General features: G+C 42.9%; 2 protein-coding genes across 2 annotated transcripts in view; one reads left to right on the forward strand and one right to left on the reverse strand.

Annotated features, from left to right (window-relative positions):
- Window positions 1–4,028, forward strand: part of ttll5 (tubulin tyrosine ligase-like family, member 5) — a 62,707-nt gene extending 58,679 nt beyond the window's left edge. The window contains exons 31-32 of the mRNA XM_085343313.1: window positions 2,088–2,170; window positions 3,744–4,028. Of these exons, the coding sequence (XP_085199439.1) occupies window positions 2,088–2,170; window positions 3,744–3,805 (145 nt within the window). The 3' untranslated portion in view covers window positions 3,806–4,028. The remainder of the gene's footprint in view (window positions 1–2,087; window positions 2,171–3,743) is intronic.
- Window positions 4,029–11,066: 7,038 nt separating this feature from the next.
- On the reverse strand, window positions 11,067–22,467 carry tgfb3 (transforming growth factor, beta 3). The gene is made up of 7 exons (XM_085343310.1): window positions 21,537–22,467; window positions 17,006–17,169; window positions 15,656–15,785; window positions 15,394–15,501; window positions 12,064–12,220; window positions 11,338–11,491; window positions 11,067–11,248 (listed from the first exon to the last, which is right to left on the reverse strand). Exons 1-7 carry the CDS (start codon window positions 21,880–21,882, stop codon window positions 11,090–11,092), a joined length of 1,218 nt encoding a protein of 405 aa, XP_085199436.1. The 5' UTR covers window positions 21,883–22,467; the 3' UTR covers window positions 11,067–11,089.
- Window positions 22,468–22,806: the final 339 nt, after the last annotated feature.

Raw genomic sequence — 22,806 nt, forward strand, 5'->3', positions numbered from 1 at the left:
AACAGAGCCGTAAGCGTAAACCTGCTGGGGAGCAGGTTTACTTTATGTAAACAGGATTAGATCGTGGCCACGCAGGTATGTCCGCGTCATTCATACGAAAGCAACAGCGATATTCCACCACTGTTTCACCATAAATAAATAACATCAATGTAACTAAAGATAATGCAGCACTTGATCCTTTTATTGATGTCACACAGATACATACAGGTCATTCCCTAAAAAAGGGAAATGTACTATTAACATTCTATTACATGTATGTGATTATTACAGATGTAATTCATATTTCAGAGTAGGGATAGCTCAGTAGGTAGAGTGGTTGCCCCATGATCGGAAGGTCGGGGGTTCGATTCCCCTTAACAGCTACCCTGAGGTACCCCTGAGCAAGGTACCGTCCCTACACACTGCTCCCCGGGCGCCCAATGGCTGCCCACTGCTTCACTGAGTGAATGGGTTAAATGCAGAGAGCAATTTCCCCACGGGGCTCAATAAAGTACAATAATGTACACACTTTCTTCTTCTTTCTTTCTTCTTAATTGTAAATTACTTCGTGTAATCAAGATGAGAGACCACGGCTATAAAAGCGAAGGTGGATTTGGGAAGTCTGTCGCAGCCATGTCCTGTCCGTATACGCGAGCAACCCATTGCGGAAGGTGCAAGATTGATAAGGAGAGTCCTCAGAATTCAGCGTATATTGCGGGACAGACAGGATCCTTTAGCTCAGCGCGACAGTGTGCTCATAGAGAGATATCGATTTTCCCGTGAGGGTATTATTCACTTAACCAACTTGTTGACGAGGGGGTGCAGGACTACCACCTGTCTTTTTTTTTGCTCTGCCCTTTTCTTGGTTGCTGTTATGAACAAACAAACAGAGTATTCCAGGGTCTCTTTCCAAGAGACGACAAGCAATATAAGTGATAAATATTACCATTCTGTAGAATATTCTTATATTTCACTTTTACTTGTTCCCATGTTCTAGTGGGTCCTGTTGTGGCTCTAATGTGAAAGGGGATATAATATAACATATTATAATATAATATAATGTAATATAATATTGGATAATATGGTGTGATATGATAAATCTACCCTACCGCCTACTGGTGTTGGCCAGAGGGGCCGATGGCGCGATATGGCAGCCTCGCTTCTGTCAGTCTGCCCCAGGGCAGCTGTGGCTACAACCGTAGCTGCCTCCACCAGTGTGTGAATGTGAGAGTGAATGAATAGTGGCATTGTAAAGCGCTTTGGGTGCCTTGAAAAGCGCTATATAAATCCACTCCATTATTATTGTTATTATTGGATTACTTACGAGTTTGATTTGTCAGCAACTTTCTGCCAGCCCTCTCTCCTTGCTTTTGCAGCCTTTGCAGTGTTCCCTTGCGTTTTAATTAAACTCTGAAACTCCTGAAATCCCTCACTCAAGAGTTCTTGCTCTGCTGCCGAAAAATACCGAGCGCGCTCCTTCGCCAATTTCGCCAACCAATCAGCGGGTTGCCGATCACTGTTTCTGCTATCGATGCGTATCCCCTTTTACGGCACCCAGTGATCGCACATTACTTCATCCAGCTGTACTAATCGTCAACAGCAGGTGTGTTCGGGGAACCGGATTAGCGCGCTCACGGTTAGCGCGATGATTTGATCTTGGATGTTTCATTTGATCTTGGATGTAGTAAGCGACGTACGAAGCACAGGGCCTCTGTCTTGAACAGTTGCAAAATGATAATATTTTGAATAAAAGTTGGGGGGGGGAAAGAAAACTCTTTTGCAATGGCAAAATGTATAAAAAACCTTTCTCTGTAATAGTCGTAGATACAGAGGGTGTCTCCAGGACACACACAGGGTGAAAACCAAACATGCTACAGTATTGCAGCTGGAAACAATCACACACGCTGAAAACCAGTTTTCTTTATATATTTAGTTTGATATTTTGCTAAAAGCAGAACATTGGCATGAGACATGTGATGTGTACCACAGCTTGGATGAGCGCTGCAGAGACGAATTTGGCCTTTGCAGTGCAGTTCATCTTTGCATAACTCCTCTGGGAATGATAATTTTTGGTCTTCACGGATTTTTGTCCTGTGTCTGATTAACAGGCAGATGTCCTCAGAGAGTTCAGCCAGTGGAACCGTTGCCAGCAGCAAGCAGGTGGTCTACGAGGCCATCTGCAGTAAAACAGGTGGGTTTAATGTTGCAGTTCCACATATTATGCTTAGTGCTCTGCTGTAGTCCTCAGGCAGGAGTGAAGTTATGCCCACTCTATGCCAGTGTTAGTGATTACAGCTAGGCATAGTGGACATTCCCCATGGAGGTCTGACTAACACCACATGATATTTTTACCCACCTCCTGCTCGTTCAGTCGTGTGCAGGATCCGTAAATGTTTTCGACACACTGTAAGAAAGTAAATAAATAGATACATACATACATAAAGGCATTGTTAAGTGATTAATTAATTACAACCCTGTTAGAGGAGTGAGGCTCTATTAATTAGGTCTTACAGTGATTTGTGCCCCATTAAGGGTTTGTGCCAAAAAGAGTTAAAGCAGCCAGAGCTGGAAGAGCAAAAGCAAAATTTCCATTGCAGTCATTTTCTGTTTGAAGAAGACCTAGCATGCCGTTTGCCAGCTCCATGTTTTTTGCTTCTTGTGCTTTACTAGAGAAGTTTTGCACCAGTAACTGTTCAAAATAGTTCTTATTTATCTTATACTGGGTCTTGGTGCAGGCCCTGAGTTCATGCTCCATCTGAAACAAGCTGATTTAGCTCCTCCGCCTTAAAGGCCGCTGTCCCTTTAAATTGAATCAAAATCAAATCAAATTTATTCACAGGACAAGTCAAGACATAAAACACAACCAGAATACTTTTCTCTTACGTGTTTAGTAAATACTATAATGTCATTATTTGAAACTTTTTCTGTGTGACAGTGTATAACAGAAGATAAGGTAAAGCATAAAAGGTCCTCTGTAGTTGTACAGTCCTGTGCAAAAGTCTTGCATCACCCTTCATTTCTTTCTATTTTTCCAGGAAAATGTCGTTTTTTGAAACCTGTGCAAACATACATACTCTATTTGTATGTTGGCTGGTTCTGTTCTCTGTTAAGATGACCCCACAGTGTTTATAATGTCGAGGTCCAGGCTTTGGGGAGGTCAATCCATGATAGTGTTTCATTATGTGTTTTTCTATCCAGGTATGCTTTTACTGCTTTGGCAGTGTGTTTAGGATCATTGCCATGCTGAAAAATGAAGCTGTTGCCAAACAGATATTTTCCCTGTGGTATTACTAGTGAATCAAAATCTCATGGTACTTTCATGTGTTTGCATTTTTGTATTAGTGCTGACACCATGACCATGACAGAGCCTCCGCCATGTTTTACAGATGGCTGTGAATACTCACTGTTGTACCTCTGTCCTTTGTACAAAAGAAATTGAAATTTGGATTCGTCACTTCATCCGATTTGTTGCCAGATGCAGCTCTCAGGTCTTGTGTCAGGTCTTTGCTCTGACTTTTTTCTTATTTCTTAAGGACTTGACTTTCACAAACTGTTCATCTACTGTGGATAGTTTTTTTAAGCCTGCCACTTCTTCTTTTGGCCTCCTCTTGTTCAGTCTCCTCAACTTTTTTAAAGATGCTGTACATGCAGCGCTCACATATGCCACGTTTTGGTTAATAGCAAAAAAAAATACTATTTTATGTCTGAAAATGAGGGGTGGCTCAAAGCTTTTACACAGTACTGTGTGTTCTGCATGTGTTCAGATCCAGAGGAACGACACCACTCTGGGATTAAAAGGCACAGCAGTGAAGACATCTTTTTTTGAGATCAACGGATGGGAACATTTGGGGCATTTCCATCTGTTGGCCATTGCCATGCAGTTGTAATTACTGTCCATTTGCCAAATGCTGTACCGAATAAATAACACCTCTCAAGAGAATGACAAATGCAACTCAGACTTTGTGGGTTCGTGCACTCACGTGTGTGCTTCTGTCATCTTGCCTTATTTCCACAGCTCTTTCCATCCTGAGAGAAGTGTTGAGCTTATTGCAGTGATATTAAGCAGTTTGCGCTTATGCACACATCTGTTTGCCTGATCACGGGCTTTTTCCACAGCACTACTATACATTAGCATTAGAAAATCACACCATTCTTCACATCATGTCAGTGTCGCAGTCAAGCGAGATCAGCTTGTTGGAAAAACGCAGTAGCTGTGCATCGACCTGTCATCCCTACAACTCCTATCCACACTAAAACACACACACACACACACAAAATATTTTTTTAGTTCTCCATTTTCCTCCTCTTCCCAAACTATGAAACCTGGCTAAGGTTAACAAACATCTTACAAACTCATCAATTACTGTAACTGGATCCTTTGGGAGCAACTTCTGCATTTAATGAATGCATTTTTTTCCACTGTTCAGGGTGCAAAGGGTGCTTCACTCATGAATTAAAACATATCACTAATATATATATATATACATACATACATACATACATACATACATACATACATACATACGTGTGTGTGTGTGTGGAGAGTTAAACCACTTAGTGGTGCAGGTTTAACCATGCGTTTTTAAATGAGGCTGAGGGTAAAACGGAGACTCTGTGTGGTGTTTTGGCAGAGGGAGGGGTTATTGAAAGGGACACAGCCTTTGTGGAGCTTCAGAGTGCATCAGGTCTTTCTGCCTGCCCGGTGTACCTCTGTTATGAGATGACTGAGCTCCCCTGATCGACTCTGACAGGCAGTTAGAGCGAGTCCAAATGGAGAGCATTCTCTCTGATCAGCTGTCAGCCGTCATTAATCACACTCTCCCTTTATCTCTCTCTTGTGCTCTCTCATAATATCTTCCTCTCTTTGCTCCTGAAACCCTCCCTTTATCCTCTGCAAACCTTTTCTGCTCACTAACCCCCGCCTCGCCCTTTTCCCCACTTCTTCTGTGTTGATTTTTGACATGACACGAGGGCGGGATTTTGATGAAGACCAACCGGAGCTAACAAGACGAGATCGTATCGGCCACATGTGTTTCAGAGTGCTTCCCTTGAAGTTTCCTTGAAGCTCTCAGTGCTCCACAGTCGGTGACTGTGAGGAGATTTATTGCTTGAGTTTGAGAAGGAAATGAATGCTGAACTTGGGTCAATTTAATGGAAGTCTGATCATGTCAGGACAGATGGCTTAGGCCTCTCTCTATCAAAATAAGACTGTGTGGTGTATTGTTAGGATAGGAAGGTAGTTTTTGGCTGCCATCCCTGTTTTCAGATATATTATGTAAGTTACTGGATTTAATTTACCAGATGGATTTGTAATTGACTCACTCTACTGAACTATGTATGTGAGTAGGCATTTTATTGGTAGATTAAGATTTAGTGTAGGGTATGTAATACAGTGGTGTGAAAAAAATGTTTGCCCCTGTCCTGATTTCCTATTTTTTGTATGTTTGTCACACTTAAATGGTTCAGATTGTCAAATAAATTTAAATATTACACAAAGATAACACAAATAAACACAAAATCCAGTTTTTTGATGAAGGTGTTTGTTATTAAGTGGGGAAAAAATCCAAACCTGCATGGGCCTGCGTGAAAAAGTGATTGCCCCCTAAACCCAATAAGTGGTTGGGCCACCCTTAGTATCAACAACTGCACTCAAGCATTTGGGATAAGTGGCATTGAGTCTTTTACATCGCTGAGGAGGAATTTGGCCCACTCATCGTTGCAGAATTGTTGTAATTCAGCCACACTGGAGGGTTTTCAAGCATGAACCACCTTTTTAAGGTCATGCCACAGCATCTCAATCAGATTCAGGTCAGGATTTTGACTAGACAACTCGAAAAGTCTTTTTTTGTGTTTTTCTTAAGGCATTCAGAAGTGGACTTGCTGGTGTGTTTTGGGTCTTTGTCCTGCTGCAAAACTCAAGTGCACTTCAACTTGAGGTCATGAACAGATGGCCGGATATTCTCCTTCAGGATGTTTTTGTAGATTGCAGAATTCACAGTTCCATGTAGCAGAGTAAGTCTTCCAGGTCCTGAGGCAGCAAAAAAAGCCCCAGGATATTACACTACCACTGCCATAGTTTACTGTTGGTATGATGTTCCTTTTCTGAAATGCTCTGTTAGTTTTGTTCCAGATGTAACTTGACTGAAACCTTCAAAAAAGTTCACCTTTTGTCTCATCAGTCCGCAGAATATTCTTCCCCAAATCTTGGGGATCATCAGGATGTTTTTGGCAAATGTGAGACAAGCTTTCGTGTTGTCAATCTTTCTTACTGTTGAATCATGAACTCTGACCTTAACTGAGAGATGTGAAGCCTGTGGTTCTTTAATGTTGTTTTGGGTTCTTCCGTAACCTCCTGGATGAGTCGTTGAAATGCTCTTGGAGTAATTTTGGCTTCACCATTGTTCCAAGTTTTCTCCTACTTCTACAACGGCTCTCACAGTGGTTCACTTGAGTCTCAAACAGAGCTGGGCAGTAACGCGTTACTGTAATCCGATTACTTTTTTCAAGTAATGTAATTAGATTACTGTTACTTTCCCGTAAGCATGCTGCTGTACTGCGTTACTAAACTGTGATTTAGTTTGTGAGAGTGTCTCATGACAATGACGTACAAGTGTGTGACGTCCATGGCAGCAACAGATGTGTGTAGATCAACAATGGATAATATGGAGTCCGGGAGAGAGCACGACCGTGCAGTGTTTAAAGCTTGGAAGTACTGACATTACTTTAAGTTTGATTGCGTAAAAAGTGATAAAAACATTAGCGTCCACAGTACAATCTACATGGGAAGAAAACTTCTTTCCGCAGCGAAAAATTAAACTTCAAATCTGAGCAAGTACCTAGCACGCTGCCACGAGAGTGTGAAATTCACAGGGAAAGGGGTTAGGGGTTGCAATGTGCATAAAGTTAACAGATTAAAACTAAAAAAAAAAATTTAAAGGAGACTTTTTCATTTGATTCAATTTTATATCATGAAATATGCAGAAAAATAGAATTGGGCTTTAAGGTCTATTGCTTTTGAATTACTTTTGAAAATAAGTAATCAGTAACTTTAATGTAAAGTAACTGGATTGCCTTCTTGGAGAAGTAATCAGTAATTAGTAATTAATAACTATTTTCAAGTAACTTGTCCAACACTGGTCCCAAGGCCATTCTTTGAGACCCTTTCCAGACTGACTTTGTTTCTCAGGTCTTTCTTCAGATTGTGACATGATGTACTGCCAGGTTCACTTTGTCAGACAGCTTCTATTTGAGTGATTTCTTGATTCATCAGGTCTTCCAGTAATTGTTTTTGTTTTTAGTGAAGCTGAGCACGGCTTTCCAAAAAATGTGATTAATCACAGGTAATTCATGATTTAACAAGAGGGGCAATTACCTGGTCCTGTGTGAAAAAGTAGGCTTGTATAACCTTTCTCCTATAATCAATGATCATAATCAATCATCATTTAAAAACTGCATTTCCTATTTACTCAGGTTATCTTTGTCTAATATTAAAATTAGTTTGATGATTTGAAACATGCAAGTGTGACAAATATGCAAAACACTAGAAAATCAGGAAGGGGGAAAACACTTTTTCACACCACTGTGCAGCGTTTGACTGAAGTTGTTGTTAGTTACCGTTTCAACCTTTTAAGTTTAGCTTGCTTGACGATCCCTTGATTTCTCCTTCTCGTTTCAGTTTCATTCAGAGTGGGCTATAAAGCAGAGAATATTGTCCCTTTATCTTTCTTTTGCTGAGCTAGAGGAAGCCACTTCCAGCAGCCCTGTCATCGGGTTGGAAGCGAGGGAGATGTTTTTCGTTTTCCAGCTCAGTCAGTCAGTCCTCGCAGTGTAAAAAAGCACCAAAACAAACTGTGCAGAGAGGGAATGAAAGGGAATACTGTTTGGGAGCACAAACACAGCAGCTCCAACTGTACTTGGAATGTCTTTTTCTACCGGATACCTGGCTGCACGCCAGCCGATAGGATCAGGGGGTGAAGGGGTTGAACACGAACAACTGAGCTGACTGACGAGATCAGCTGGTATCCACCTTGACCATGAATAATTGAAGAGGTGGACTCCACAACGGTTTAGCAAACTCTTCTGAAGAAAAACTCTTTTGGGCTTCTGTTTCTGTACACATGAGGGGTAGACCTTTGACTGCCTTTCTCACTCTTGTTATTTCTTCTTCTTTTTTTTGTTCTTTTAAAAAAAAAAATAAAGGTCTTTCTGCATACCGCAAGCTGTTCCAGGATCAGGAGCCCACTCACAGATGACACGAAGGCGACCAGAGGCACGTCCTGCCACTCTGCAGGCCTGACAGGTGTCTCTGCATGTAACTGCATCTCACAGAGGTTTATTCTGGGACGGGACAACAGATAAAAGTATGCCACACATCGAACAGGGTCCTATTAATTTCTCAATGATACAGCCACAGACATGCAAGAGGATAGTGTGCCAGGCCAAAAATGCCCGGCTTTGACGCAGGTCGGGATTTTGTTGCGCAGCTCCACCCCCTCCCCTCATCGCCCTTGGCTACAATCAGTCCGTATCCCACAGTGCCCGCCCTCATTCTCTCCATGCTGTTGATGCCACAGGAAGATTTCACTGACAGATAGCCTTCAGCAGATGGTTCTTCAAGCCCTGTTGGTATTTTAACTACAGGATTCGTTGTTTTATTCTGTGCTCAGGCAGTAGCATGTCCACCACAACCATGCGTGCACATTTTTCTTCTTTTCTCTTTTTCTTTTCTTTTTTTAAACACAGGTGATATGCGGGTTTTGGTAATGAGAGACCTCTGTTAAGTTTTTGACAAGCATTGTTCAGCCCGCATGAGCAACTTCTCATTTTACAGTCATGAATGATAAGTGTGCAGAGAAGTTCTTTTCATGTGTGGCTTTCCAGCGTTAGACACTCCTGACTCCCACTCCTCGCTGGAAGCCACACAGTTGCCAAATCTGACTCCTCTGCCTTTTCGCCCTGAGGACATGTTAAGCATAGCACCCTTTTTCTTGTGGGCCTGATAATAAAATGTGATTGTATTAATGTTGTTCCCTTGTTTGTATCTACAAAGATGACCCAACAGGGATGTTCAGGTTTCATGTAAAGAATGCAGTCGGCTTGTGATTATTCCTGTAAACTGTTGAGATGCTGATATTGTTTTTCTGGATGGACCAAATTCATTATTTTTGATTAAAAAATAAATAAATTATTGTCATTACATCAGTATTTATTTACTGTACATTGTCCAGCGTAACCTTTTTGGCCCATTTCTGTAGCTCAAAGCCTAAAATAAAAAGGAAAAGATCTATAATGAAGGTCGATGCTGCACCAGGAGACCAGTATCCTCACAGATATTCTGTGGCTTGGGACCATATAGTGAGTTCACTCAGGGGTGTGTTTATTTAAAAAAAAGAAGATGTGAGGTAGTGGTCAGCAGTTTTACCATGTGTTTATAATAACTTTGGCTGAAATACTTGAATTTTGTGCATGATTTTCTCACATCAGCTGATGACTATCACCTGGGTGAGTGTGCACAGATTGTAGTTTTCAATGCAGTACAACAGGTCAACTGTTTTAACATGTAACTTGACGGTGAATGTTTTTGTAACATGTGCTCTTTGACGTCATGTTGTGAAGTCCGACCTATTAAAGCCAGAACTCCCAAAAGCAAGATCCAAATCAGTGTGTGTAATGTAATGTGGTGACAGCGTTGTTTACAATGTAAAGAAAAGAAAACTGAGACGAAAAACAACTCCTTTCCTCTAATAGTAAATATTTATGTTTTATTAATACATTTAACAGTAATTTGCTCATACAGGTGTCCCCTCTTGGATTTTCCCTTTATAGCTAATGTCTCTCCTATTCAATTCCCATATTAAGAAAAATACAAAGAGGCCACTAGGATGAGTAAATCACTGTATGGGATGTGAGTTTTTGAGACATGCTTAGAAAACATAAACATTTACTACAGGTGTTTTTTCTTTGTTTATTTTCCATATGGGCTGTACCATGTTATAATCTCTTTGACTGTTTACAATATGCATGGAAATGTAGTATTTTTGGGACCAGTGAGGCTGTTTGTAGCAAACAAAACTGAAATGAATACTTGGAAAGCATTAAAAAACACGATGACTGTGACTCTAACCACTTTTGTTCATTTTGTTCGAACACTTGAAATTCAGCCCCTGACCTTTTGAAATAAAAACACCCTAAAACATGTGTAAACTAAAACATAAATACCACAACAGTAAAGGAGAAAAAAACGAACTGTCCAACATTTTTAATTAAAAAAAAAAAAGTGTTTCCAAGAGTAATAAGAAAAACATTTACAGTTTGTGATCTATTAAAGTTCACTTAGTGACATTACATCATCTCATACAACAGAAAAGGCTTCATTTAAAAACAAAACAATCCCTGGAATCACCAGTCCTGTTGCATTATAGAGGTAAACATAACCATGGAAATACTACTTTGAAATAACGATCGGTTTCCAGCATGTTGTCTTTTCATTTAGATCATTTTTAATCGACAGCATTTAATCCTAAACAAACAGTGTAGGGAGCCGCGGCGCGCACAGCGTCAGTTTCCAGCTCGGACTTTTTGAATGTGTCCCGTGTGATGTGTTTGCTCTCTTTTGGCGTATGCTGAGTTTAGTCTGCATTCTGAGTCCTTCTCTGTCTCTCCCTCTCTCTCTTTTTAATGCATCCTTGAGAATGGATCAGTCATTTATTGTTCTGTTTCTCTTTCACTGAAAATGGCCTTTGATTACCAATAGTCGTGGACATGAGGTACAAAATGCTGGAAAAACAAAAAAATATGAGAAACACTGATGTCAAAAAGTAATTAACTACCAAGAGGTCTGATGGGTTTGAGAGCGCTGTTGGTGAAGTGGTGTATGACAGGTCTTCTAAGTATAGCTGTAGTGGACTCCATCTCTTTTTTCGTTTGTTTTTTAAGAGCTTGGGCAAAGCTAAAGCATGGGAAAGAGGTACTCATGGAGGCCAAACTGTACATTGCCCGCTTTAATTCCTCATACCCGCTTCGGGCAGTGCTGGGAGTGATCAAATCCCATGCCTTGCTTCTCACAGGGCACCCCCCCCCCCCCCCCCCCCTCCCTCGAAGACCTTGAAGTTTAGCTGCACTTGCAGGACTTGACGACCATGTTTGAAAGCTGCTCGACTTTCGGGGAGCGACCCACGTAGTAGAGGATGGTTAGGGGCTCCAAGTCCTGAGGAACACAGCAGGGAGAGGCGGACGCTTCGGGGTTCAAGGTGTTGTACAGGCTCAGCAGCTGTGAAAGGAAGATGACAAAAGAGATGAGGGTTGGCAAGCACATTTCCAAACACCAAAACGGATTCGAGAAGTGGCACTTTTTCTCACCGAGCTGTGGGTGGTGTCTGCACTGCGTAGGTAAGGACAGGGACCAGAGCAGAAGTTGGCATAGTACCCTTCGGGCTGGTGTATCCACCTCCATCCCAGATCCTCACGGAAATTAATATATAGTTGTCGCACGCAGCAGTTCTCCTCGTAATTGCTGCAGAAATGAAAGGGGGAGACAATGATTACCCTCTTGATTTGGAGGATAACACGCAAATTTAAGTATACATTTTCCGCCCCGTGGCCTCAGTCAGAGATGAGACTCAAGTTCAGAAATTCCAGTCTTAGGTGTGCCCTTTTTTTTCCCTCTTGGAGTCAGCCCAGGTGTCTTTGGTACTGCCTGTCATAGGAAATCCAGAGTTGAGGAGACGGTGTGTAAGAGGCGGTAGTGTTTGCTAGTACCGAGACAGATCCTGACTTGTATAATCTAGTACCTCCGCCATGCTCATCTGGGTGATTAACAAGTTTATTGCATGTATTCTTTGTGTGTTCTGCGCTTATTTACACGTCTTCCCTGTCATGTTTTTTGAAACGTGACAGCTGATATTTTAATTGGATGCGGGTGCTTTATTCAAGTGTCCCTGGAATATTAGCCCAGTAGGCAAATGTCTTAAATTGTCAGCGCAGGTGCAGCCAGAGAGAAACGGTTTTGGGAGAATTTATTTTAAGATGATGAGCAATAGTCTAAGTAGTGCATTACATTTTCCAGGGGGAGCGAATGAGGCTTACTTGAAGCAGTAATTGGTGTCAAGTGCCCGCTTGCGCCTTCGGGAGGAAGCCTGGGCATCCAGCCTGTGGGGAGGGAGCATCATGAGGATGAGGTGGGGGTACAGCTGCTCCTTTTGGCTTTTCACACGGCTCTGCTCGTCATACTCTGCTTCCATCCCTGCAGGAGGAGGGTTTTTTTAAAGATATCAAGGGGAAAAAAACTACACATTTTTTTTAAAGACTCTTCAACAGCTGATGTTAGTGAAAGTAAGATTTAGTTTCAGTCAGCATAATCAGTTGTAACTCTTACATATGAATACTCTCCAGGCCCAACTTCATTCACTTCTGTCTCACTTTTCTTCCCTTCCTGGATTTCACACTGGTCCCTCTAACTTCCTTTCTTCCCCTCCATTCTCCCCCTGGGCCAGTGTCTGCTCATCCACTCTATCCCTGATAGCTAAAGCAGTGGATATCTCAGGAGAGATGCTGCTGGTGGATATGTACGGCCCTCTTTAATTTGGGGCCAAACGTCTGAGCGCCGTGGCAGCACATTCCTTGTGGCCAAGCCAGTCAAGAGCGTTCCCAGGACCGAGGGCCTGGGGGCCCCAGCGCTAAGTGAGATACCAGATCGATTGTATTCCCATGCTCTGTGCCTCTCTCTCTTCCTCTTAGAAAGGAAACCCATTATCTTAACAAAAAGACCTCAGTGAGTTTTGCTGCTAGAGGAACATGTTGATGACTGGACTGGAAAGTACTTTTATAGACCGGTTGCATAATAATAAAAGTATTGTGAGTGATATTTTATGACAAATGCATCCTAATTCACCATGAGAAACATTTTTGTAGAGCACACGAGGACTCCTCATCAGTGCTTCAGGCAACTTTAATTGAGGCAGTAAATGCACTAAAACAAAAGATTTCTTTTTGAAATGTAGGCCAAAAATCCAGAAATTTCCAGTCTACCTCCTTTTGTACAAGTATCTCTCTGCCAACTCGACACAGCATCAGCAAACAGAGCAAAAGATTTATAGCTGTTATTCAACATTAATACAGGGAGTGCAGAATTATTAGGCAAATGAGTATTTTGTCCACATCATCCTCTTCATGCATGTTGTCTCACTCCAAGCTGTATAGGCTCAAAAGCCTACTACCAATTAAGCATATTAGGTGATGTGCATCTCTGTAATGAGAAGGGGTGTGGTCTAATGACATCAACACCCTATATCAGGTGTGCATAATTATTAGGCAACGTCCTTTCCTTTGGCAAAATGGGTCAAAAGAAGGACTTGACAGGCTCAGAAAAGTCAAAAATAGTGAGATATCTTGCAGAGGAATGCAGCAGTCTCAAAATTGCAAAGCTTCTGAAGCGTGATCATCGAACAATCGAGCGTTTCATTCAAAATAGTCAACAGGGTCGCAAGAAGCGTGTGGAAAAACCAAGACGCAAAATAACTGCCCATGAACTGAGAAAAGTCAAGCGTGCAGCTGCCAAGATGCCACTTGCCACCAGTTTGGCCATATTTCAGAGCTGCAACATCACTGGAGTGCCCAAAAGCACAAGGTGTGCAATACTCAGAGACATGGCCAAGGTAAGAAAGGCTGAAAGACGACCACCACTGAACAAGACACACAAGCTGAAACGTCAAGACTGGGCCAAGAAATATCTCAAGACTGGTTTTTCTAAGGTTTTATGGACTGATGAAATGAGAGTGAGTCTTGATGGGCCAGATGGATGGGCCCGTGGCTGGATTGGTAAAGGGCAGAGAGCTCCAGTCCGACTCAGACGCCAGCAAGGTGGAGGTGGAGTACTGGTTTGGGCTGGTATCATCAAAGATGAGCTTGTGGGGCCTTTTCGGGTTGAGGATGGAGTCAAGCTCAACTCCCAGTCCTACTGCCAGTTTCTGGAAGACACCTTCTTCAAGCAGTGGTACAGGAAGAAGTCTGCATCCTTCAAGAAAAACATGATTTTCATGCAGGACAATGCTCCATCACACGCGTCCAAGTACTCCACAGCGTGGCTGCAAGAAAGGGTATAAAAGAAGAAAAACTAATGACATGGCCACCTTGTTCACCTGATCTGAACCCCATTGAGAACCTGTGGTCCATCATCAAATGTGAGATTTACAAGGAGGGAAAACAGTACACCTCTCTGAACAGTGTCTGGGAGGCTGTGGTTGCTGCTGCACGCAATGTTGATGGTGAACAGATCAAAACACTGACAGAATCCATGGATGGCAGGCTTTTGAGTGTCCTTGCAAAGAAAGGTGGCTATATTGGTCGCTGATTTGTTTTTGTTTTGTTTTTGAATGTCAGAAATGTATATTTGTGAATGTGGAGATGTTATATTGGTTTCACTGGTAAAAATAAATAATTGAAATGGGTATATATTTGTTTTGTGTTAAGTTGCCTAATAATTATGCACAGTAATAGTCACCTGCACACACAGATATCCCCCTAAAATAGCTCAAACTAAAAACAAACTAAAAACTACTTCCAAAAACATTCAGCTTTGATATTAATGAGTTTTTTGGGTTCATTGAGAACATGGTTGTTGTTCAATAATAAAATTATTCCTCAAAAATACTACTTGCCTAATAATTCTGCACTCCCTGTAGAGACAAGCGTGTGTCAAGATCCGCTGATAACTAATGAGCAAAAAGACATAAAAGAGCACCACCACTGAATCAGCTAGTCCTGAGACCCCCTAATGTAAATCATCCGAAAAACCACCTGTGCCTCTGCAGCACTAATGAGAATAAATGGAATTTTTCAACAGAAAAATAGATGCCTATCTTCAACGCTCGACAAATCAAACAAAAGCCAAACAAACTGAAGCGCTATCTGGCTCGTAATCATTAATACAACATCTCAAGAGACTGAAAGATCAAAAGCAGAGAAAAATCCTGACCAAACACAGACTCAGAGACCACAGTCTGGGCCAGGGAGTTGGGACAACACACGAGTCTCGGAAACCTATAGAAAGAGGCCGAGTCTGAGACTGAATTCCTGGAGCTATTTGTTAGATTTCTGATTTCACAGTGAATGAAAGCAACAACAGTGAAAGTGTTGCAGTGGAAGGTTTTCAGTTAGACAGCCGAGGAGAACGATTGTGTATTTTTCTTGCTTCCAGTCATAGTGCTTGCGACGTTAAGTTACACTGCTTCATATTCATTGTGGAGAGAAGAGAGAAGCCTCGTTCTCCTCATTTAGTTCTTCACTTGTTTTCCTAATTTTACCTGAAAACACTCTTCTTGATTTATTTACCTGATCACAGTTTAAAGCCTTGTTAAAAGCACAACATTCATAACTCTGTGAAATCCATCACAAGTTGGGTATCAAATGCAATCTCACCTTTGAACTTGACCTCTAGTACCTCATGGGCATTCTCAATTATATCGCCATTAGGCCTGAAGGTGTGGCAGGGGCAATGCACACTGATCTCCAGGCCGAGATTGGTCCCTGAGGGTGGGGGGAGAGGAACAAGAGCAGAGAGAAGTAAGGAGCAGACATTTTCAGCCCTGAGGCCGTTCTCCTTTGTTTCACACGAGCCGGTTATTATTTGGCAGGACATGTAATAAGGTGTGATGCGAGGAAAATGTGGTGTCCCACTCACGTCGATTCATCAGCCACTCTCTCACCGTCTCCGTAACATCAAAGGAGACCCACTCAGGCGTTCCCTTGGTCAGGACGTTCTTGCCCCCAATGTAGCGCTGTTTGGCTTTGGGGTCATCTTTCTGGAGGATCTGCGAGGAAAGATGAAAATGTGACCCAGCTGCATAAACTCTTTTTATTTTTACACACACATGCGCGCACAGAATCGAGACTGTCTGTCTGAGCCAGACTCTCCAGGATGCCTTTGGGCCAAATGTCTACTCTTCATGGAAAAAGTGACTCCGTGTGTTGATATCCCCATTTTGCAAGTTAATGCCTGTGTCTTACCCTCTTGCCAGTGGGAACCTGGCCGTCCTTCGAGTCAGCCGTTTAAACTTTGACTTATCCTTCACACACAGTGTCAGAAAGTATCTCTGAGGGCATTTAAAGCTGCCGCTCTGTTAGAATGTCGACGCTCCCACTGGGCAAAGACTGACAGCGGAAAATATAGTTTGTATCTGCACCAGCATGTATTTGAACAAAGGTGTTTATCTGTAGGGAGAAATGTGTTTGGGTGGTGGGTATGAGCGGTGCTATGGATAACCAGGTTTCTGAACAATGTCAGCATCTAATCTGTCTTCCTGTGGGAACGAGGGGCGGCAGGGCTGCCAGCGTCAGCCATCTGCCAGTCAGTTCCAGTCTAAAAAATGTGGGGGCGAGTGAGTGGCTCCATTTACTCCCCCCAGTGGGCGACCCTGCCTCTATCTCCTCCTAGGCTCCTGGAAACAATCTGAAGCCCTGACAGTCTGTATTCAGCACTGGCCAGAGCCTTGCCTCAGAGGCGGTATGCAGTCCGGAGACGCTTGTCTCCCTGGCAGGAAATGTTGGAACCTGATCATTACTTCTAGTCTCTCATGGGAGATTAATGAGGAAACAGAAAAAGAAAAAAATCTATTCCTGCCACCCCACACGAGCCTATACCAGATGTATGCATTAACACGCTTCTAAAATGCTTAAGATCACAGAGATTTATATATATATACTCCGTGCTTAATCCTACATGGATGGACAGCTGCTTTGATTGACAGCTGTGAAAGAAGAAACTGCCGAATGGTAATCTAGGGTTTCTTAAAGACGGCTGCACAAGCTCTTAAATCTGTCCTGATGTAGAATCCATTTGATTTTAACCACACGGAATAATGATCAGCACTTGAAAAGAGAGGTTGAGGGAGCCGGACACCCTAATATAAATGTTTTCATCTTTCTCACTGACCCACACAGGCCTTCTGAGAGAAATTCAGCTCTCCCCCTCTTCACCCCACCCCACCTCTGGACTCTGCTAATAGTGGAAATGAACGGCCAGTTCACACACCTGGTAGAGCTCAATCCTCTGCTCGTTTCTCCTGGCGCTGGGGTTGGGGATCCGCAGGGCTCGAAACTCAGCCCGGAATAAGTTGGTGGCGTTCTTCTCCATGATCGACACATTGAAGCGGAATATCTTGGGGGTGATGCCCCTGGGGCAGTTGGGGAGGTCATCTGCAGGTAAAATGGAAAGAATGACATAAAAGATCTGATTTGTTTTTGGTTTTTTTCTGTATTCCCTTAAGCTCCTACTTCACTGTGAAAAGCATATTTTCACAGTGACATCCTCACAGGGGTGGACATGTTTATTGAGCCGATAATTGATAAACCTTTTGCCGAGGATTCCCTTTCTACAAATTTGAATAGTTTAAAGATAAAAGCAAAAGTTCTATTTTTTTAAAAGAAAAAAAAACAATTTCTAGTCTATCAAGGGAGCCATTACCGCAAACCATCTGCTTATGCTTTGTGCGGTCCGAGTTAGCAACAAGTTGAAGTCATGAAATGAAAACCAAATGTCCCATGTGTTAGTGGAGCAGGCTACAGTGGGACAGCAGCGTGCTCCTCCTCCCACCAGCACTTGAACCCAACAGGTGCTCCGAGGGCTCAGCCAGAAGCCAAGTATTCCCTGGAACTCAGAGGTTTAGCTGGGAACATGCGGGCTCACGTGCTGGAGGAGAACAGCACCTGAGCAGGCACCGAGGAGAGAGAGAGACTCCACCACACCAGGGAGAAGCAATAACTCACTGGACACTGTAACATGGTGCATGTGTGTGTTTATGACTGAACACTGACCTTTAGCACAATCGGCCCAATGAATGGCCACACCGCGATCCCATCTGAAAAAACTTCCTGCTGCATTGAAGCCTTTCTCCTTTTTATACCATAATACCATAGAGCAGTTTATTATTTTAACAGGCCCAGCACATGCACTGTTGAGCAAAACAAGCGCATAGCAAACTTTTTATGAGCCAAGTGGAAACAGTCACTTACAGCCAAGCCATGGCTAATTTATTACTTCAAGCTTAAGCTTTATTACCAAAGCCTCGGATTTGCTGATGGTTGAAAGGGGCACTGCACCTTTATCTGATTTGCACCTCGAGCAGATTTGGGACAAATGGAAACTCAGAAGTGAGGCCGTTTTCTGTGTCATGCAAAAGGAACTTGCACATCTCCGAGTATCTGTACTTCATTTGACCCATAATCCTATTTCAGTGTCCTCCCAGTCATTATCTGATATTTCCACAAAGTTTTTTTTTCTTTTTGATTTTATTTCAGCTTTCCCTATTTATAGTTTGACCTTTCAGCATTTGTCCCCAGCCAGATATCTGTCCAGCGTTTCCACACAATCTATAAGGAGGAAACCTCAGTAGCCCTTTTCCTCCCCTCACTCACTCACTGCTCCGTCTCCCCCACAGAAGGTGGAAAGCCCCACTTCGAGGGGAGATTTGAAATTCTAATCAAGTCTTTGGTTTCCTTTTTGGATGACCTCATTTTTCCCATTGCAATGGTTTTAGGTGGATTTCACATTATGGCTTATTTTTGCCAAGGGTCTGAAAGGTAATTTGTTCCATGTTGGTGAGTGGAAGGGGATTGCTTGTATAATTAAAGTGAGATACAGTCACAAATTGATTTGACCACCACTCCCGACTCCCCCGTCCATTTTTAGATGATAGAGTTTAAGGCTGAGTATCAGGATGCTGACACAAGCTTAATGTATTAACTGTTTGACACGGCACAGGTTATGTCAATAAGCTTCTCCAGAGTTTAATTTCTACTAGTAAAAAAAATCAAGGTGTATAGTTTTCCATGCCAAACAAAGCAACACTCTATATTTTAAACACTGTATAAGTAATTAAAACAACTTCTCATGTTATTTCTAAAAACGCTGTAAAATAGCACACTGCTCTAAGGTCAGAGCATGCTTATTTTGAGTTTTATTGGGAGAGGCTGTCATTAACACATCTGCAAAAGTATATTTATAGTCACACTTTTAAAAAAACCTGGATAACAAAATGATGCCCGCCTGACTCCATTCTCGCATTATCACCCAATTAATTTGAACATATGGGTTTCAAAGGATGGATTAGGGAGTAAAGTTGTCCAAAATGCCCGAAGACAGACATTTGAATAGTTGCTGCTGCCTCGCCCAGACGCTATCGACCACACCTCAGCTCCTGACACGCGTTCAGCCTCCGGTGTCTGGGATTCTCTCCATGACACGGAATCTCCCGGAACGAAGCTCAAAGGAATCACCTCTCTTTGCTCTTTTGCCCAAAGGATACTTGTGATGTCAGTCTCTCCACAGCTTTGTGGATGTAAACAAAGGAAACAGAAAGCACAAGTCAGCAGGTGCTAGCCAGCTGCTGTGGTGTCTAGATCTCATAAAGCAGAACAGAAATTGCATTAGCTGGAGTTCTCTTATTATTTTCCTGAAATTGCTGCATCTGGGATGTGAATTTGCATCATGCTCTAATGGAAAAGTTTGATTTCCCCTCCCCAGTTAGCCGAGGGTTTAATGTACCAAATTCAAACGTTGCTTTTCATCAGAAATAAGTCCATTCCTACATCGGACTGCAGATATCAGCTATGGCAGTGTGGAGGAAACAATGCAATGAGTGACGACCCCCCCCCCCCCCCCCCCACACACACTCTCCTCCTACTGGATTGAAGATGAGGAAGCAAAAATGGTAAAGGCGTGGGAGTTTGATGGAGCCATGCTGTTTCTTTGGAAGCAGACCAAAGACCTCTGTCTCTGTTTGTACAGATGACATCATCTTTCTACTATCCCATATATCAGACACTCTGCTGTCCTCAGAGTTGGTCCTCATTTTTTCTCTACTGACCCAACACTGAGGCAGTGATTGGCTTGAAATTTCACTGAGGCTGCAGGCTCCAATGAGCTAGTCAAGGCCAGTCAGCAGACTCTTAAACTGTTATTGTGTTGCAGGTCGCCCCTCAGTTCAAATATGTCTTTATCTAATTTCCTCAGCAGCACTATCCCCACCGGCTTTGTGATGCACCAGGAAAAAGAAAAGGAAAGGAAGCTCCAAATTCCTGTTCTCACTCAGTTTTGTTTCATCTGCTCATAAATGGCCAAAGCTTTGAATTGCATCGCATTGCATTCGCAGTCGTGTCTAGCAAAGCAGTCTGGGTGCAAGCGTCGCATTAAAGAGTGTGTGAAAGGTTTCTGTTTAACTTCCTAACTAAGCACGAAAAAAGCCAAACTTGACTTTTTTCCCTAAACACTCCCACCTTCCAAAAAGCAGCGAATGCAAAACTCATTAGATTCAGCAGGAATGAAAATGAACTACACAGCAGAAATACCAAGGTGACAGACATTATGTTTCTGCATACTGCAACATGCCCAGCTCTCCTTAAAATTACATAATGGAAAGGAAGAGAAGACTGCTAATTAATGCATGTGGCACCTTCTGTTAATTTAAACAATCTGTGACTCTAGTAAGCTGTTTGGGAAGAAAGTGCTGCCAGTGTGTTCATGTCTTGTATTATCACCTACATTATGGCCCACGGTGTGAGACCAGTGATGTGTCCTGGGCACCTGGCCATCACTGATCCCACTCCTTAGACCTCTGTTTGTTTTGGGAGCTCTGACTACCTCTGACCAGTGGATAAACCCGGAGCTGTGTATTTTGAATGTCAGAAGCACTTTGTGGGACCTGTGAAATGGATTTGATTCAGGGCTTCTGCTGGAACCGGCAGAGGTTCTGCTCAGCGTCACAGCATTGCACAAACACCTGTTGATTTCAGAATCACTACACCGTGCGCTAACCGGCCTCTGACCGTGAGTGGGCACCAATCCAATTGCTCCACTTAGGCTTTCTCTGGAGAATCTGCAGCTCAGCGGGCTTCTGCTTCTGATTTCTGGAACAATCAATGGGCCATAGTTTATACAGGAAATACCAATATGGATGAACGAGGGAATTAGATCATAACGCGGAGCTACTTGAAGGAAATAGTGGGGGGGAAATAGAAGTGAGTGACAGTGGAAGAAAAAATATTGGGGATCTCACGGCCAGAAAAATGGAAATGAGGTATTGGAGTTGGCAATAAATAGCAGATTTAACAGCCTGAGAATTTTCCTCGCTTAGGAATGTGTCAGACTAAGGCTGGGGTTCCCATGGATTTGGTGTGAGGTATGCATGAGGAATTGTGCTCATTCCAATTAGACTGTTTACTTTGCCCTTTCCTCTGCGCGACGCCACGGAGCGTCTGCGCGTAAAAAGCCGCACAGAGAAGAATGGACTTTCACACCAACCGGAAAAAAATATTTGTCTTTCACCCCCCCCCCCCCCCCCCCCTTGTAACCTCGCGTAATAATTAGGTTGGACATCGTGACAAAGATAAAAAGCGTTTGCGCAAGTAACTGGAATGATTTGGGATTGCGTGTGGTCATCAACTCTTCTTTAAAGTTCAAAATAAACCACAATTATGCATCTACACCTAGAACAGGAGGAGTTTCTACTTTATTGGCTTATAAAGGAAAAATTGGAACATTCATAACCCCAAAACAGTACACTCACTGTTTTCTTGTGGCCCATTGATCATGTTGAACTTGTAAATCTCTTTGGCGTAGTACTCTGTCTCCGTGTTATCCTGTCCGCAACTCTGCTGCCGGTCTCTCCCCAGCTCCTCAATGAGCTCCTTGGTGCTGTTATAAAGTGCCAGAACCTGAAACGGTACTTGACTTGGACCTGTTGTTTGAGGCGGACTGGTCATTCGGAGTTTACTGAGAATCTGTCCCCGGACGGCCTCCACTCTCTTTTTCTTTATGTGTTTGATGTCCACTGTGGTGCAAGTGGATAGCAAGAAAGTCACTGTCACACAGTTTGAGAGGAGGAAAAACACAAGTGCTTTGCCCAGATTCATATTTTAATCTGCGTTCGCTCACAGCCGAAGCCTTGTCAAGTAATATTAGAAGAAGGAGAAGAAAAAAATATCCCTTTTTATCTTTTCATTGAAGTCGCGAGTGAGTACTGTTCCTGGAGGAATCCCATTTTCTCGAGTGCTATGTCATCTTTGCCAAATGCGCATTTCCATGGGAGCGAATCCGCGCAATTGTGCAAAAAGGTCTCGACTCTTCAACAAAACTCTTAATTACACTCTTCATTCCCCCTTGTCTCATTCAGGCACCTCTTCCCCTCTCCTTTCTTTGTAGTTTACAGGGACCCGATCTCTCCACCGCCGTTTAGTTGCTCCATTGCATTTGGGGTCTTTCCATCCACTTGTGCAAATATATATATGGAGTCAGTGCGTCTTTGTTGTCTTCTTGCAGTCCAACCTCAAACACACTAAAGACGCTTTCCACGCTCACTCATACTTTATACCCACCATCGGTGACGTTTCTGAGGGAGGGGCCGCGAGCTATAGACCGAGTGCGGACAATGTGCTCAGTCCCACTCCGTAGTAAGATAAATAAGACTTTGAATTTCATGCTGCCAAACAGTGTTTGAATCATACGCAGCGTAATATTGGGCAATGAGATTTCGCAAGAGAGAAGGGTTGCATTCATTTGTCAAGTGAATAGCAGCATTTTATGGATGTGGCTGAAATTAAGTCACGTTCTGTTGTGTGCCCCACGCGCGCTCACAGCAGTTCAAAAATCTAAACCTGAGGAGGTTTACGTGCTTAATATTTTTAATCGTGGGCAAAATAAAGTGCCAATGAAGTAAAGTTCAGAGTTAACATGCAGAACTTCTGAGGGTGCGCAAGGGAGCTGCGGTCCTCTGCAGGCTGCTACCGTTCAGCGCCTCCCCAGTATCATAATGAAAGGAGACAGCGACATCTCGCGGA

The sequence above is a fragment of the Diplotaxodon limnothrissa genome, linkage group LG19 (genome assembly GCF_057381915.1).
Source record: "Diplotaxodon limnothrissa isolate DT_005_m linkage group LG19, D_limnothrissa_male_GT1.1, whole genome shotgun sequence".
Classification (NCBI taxonomy): Eukaryota; Metazoa; Chordata; class Actinopteri; order Cichliformes; family Cichlidae; genus Diplotaxodon; species Diplotaxodon limnothrissa.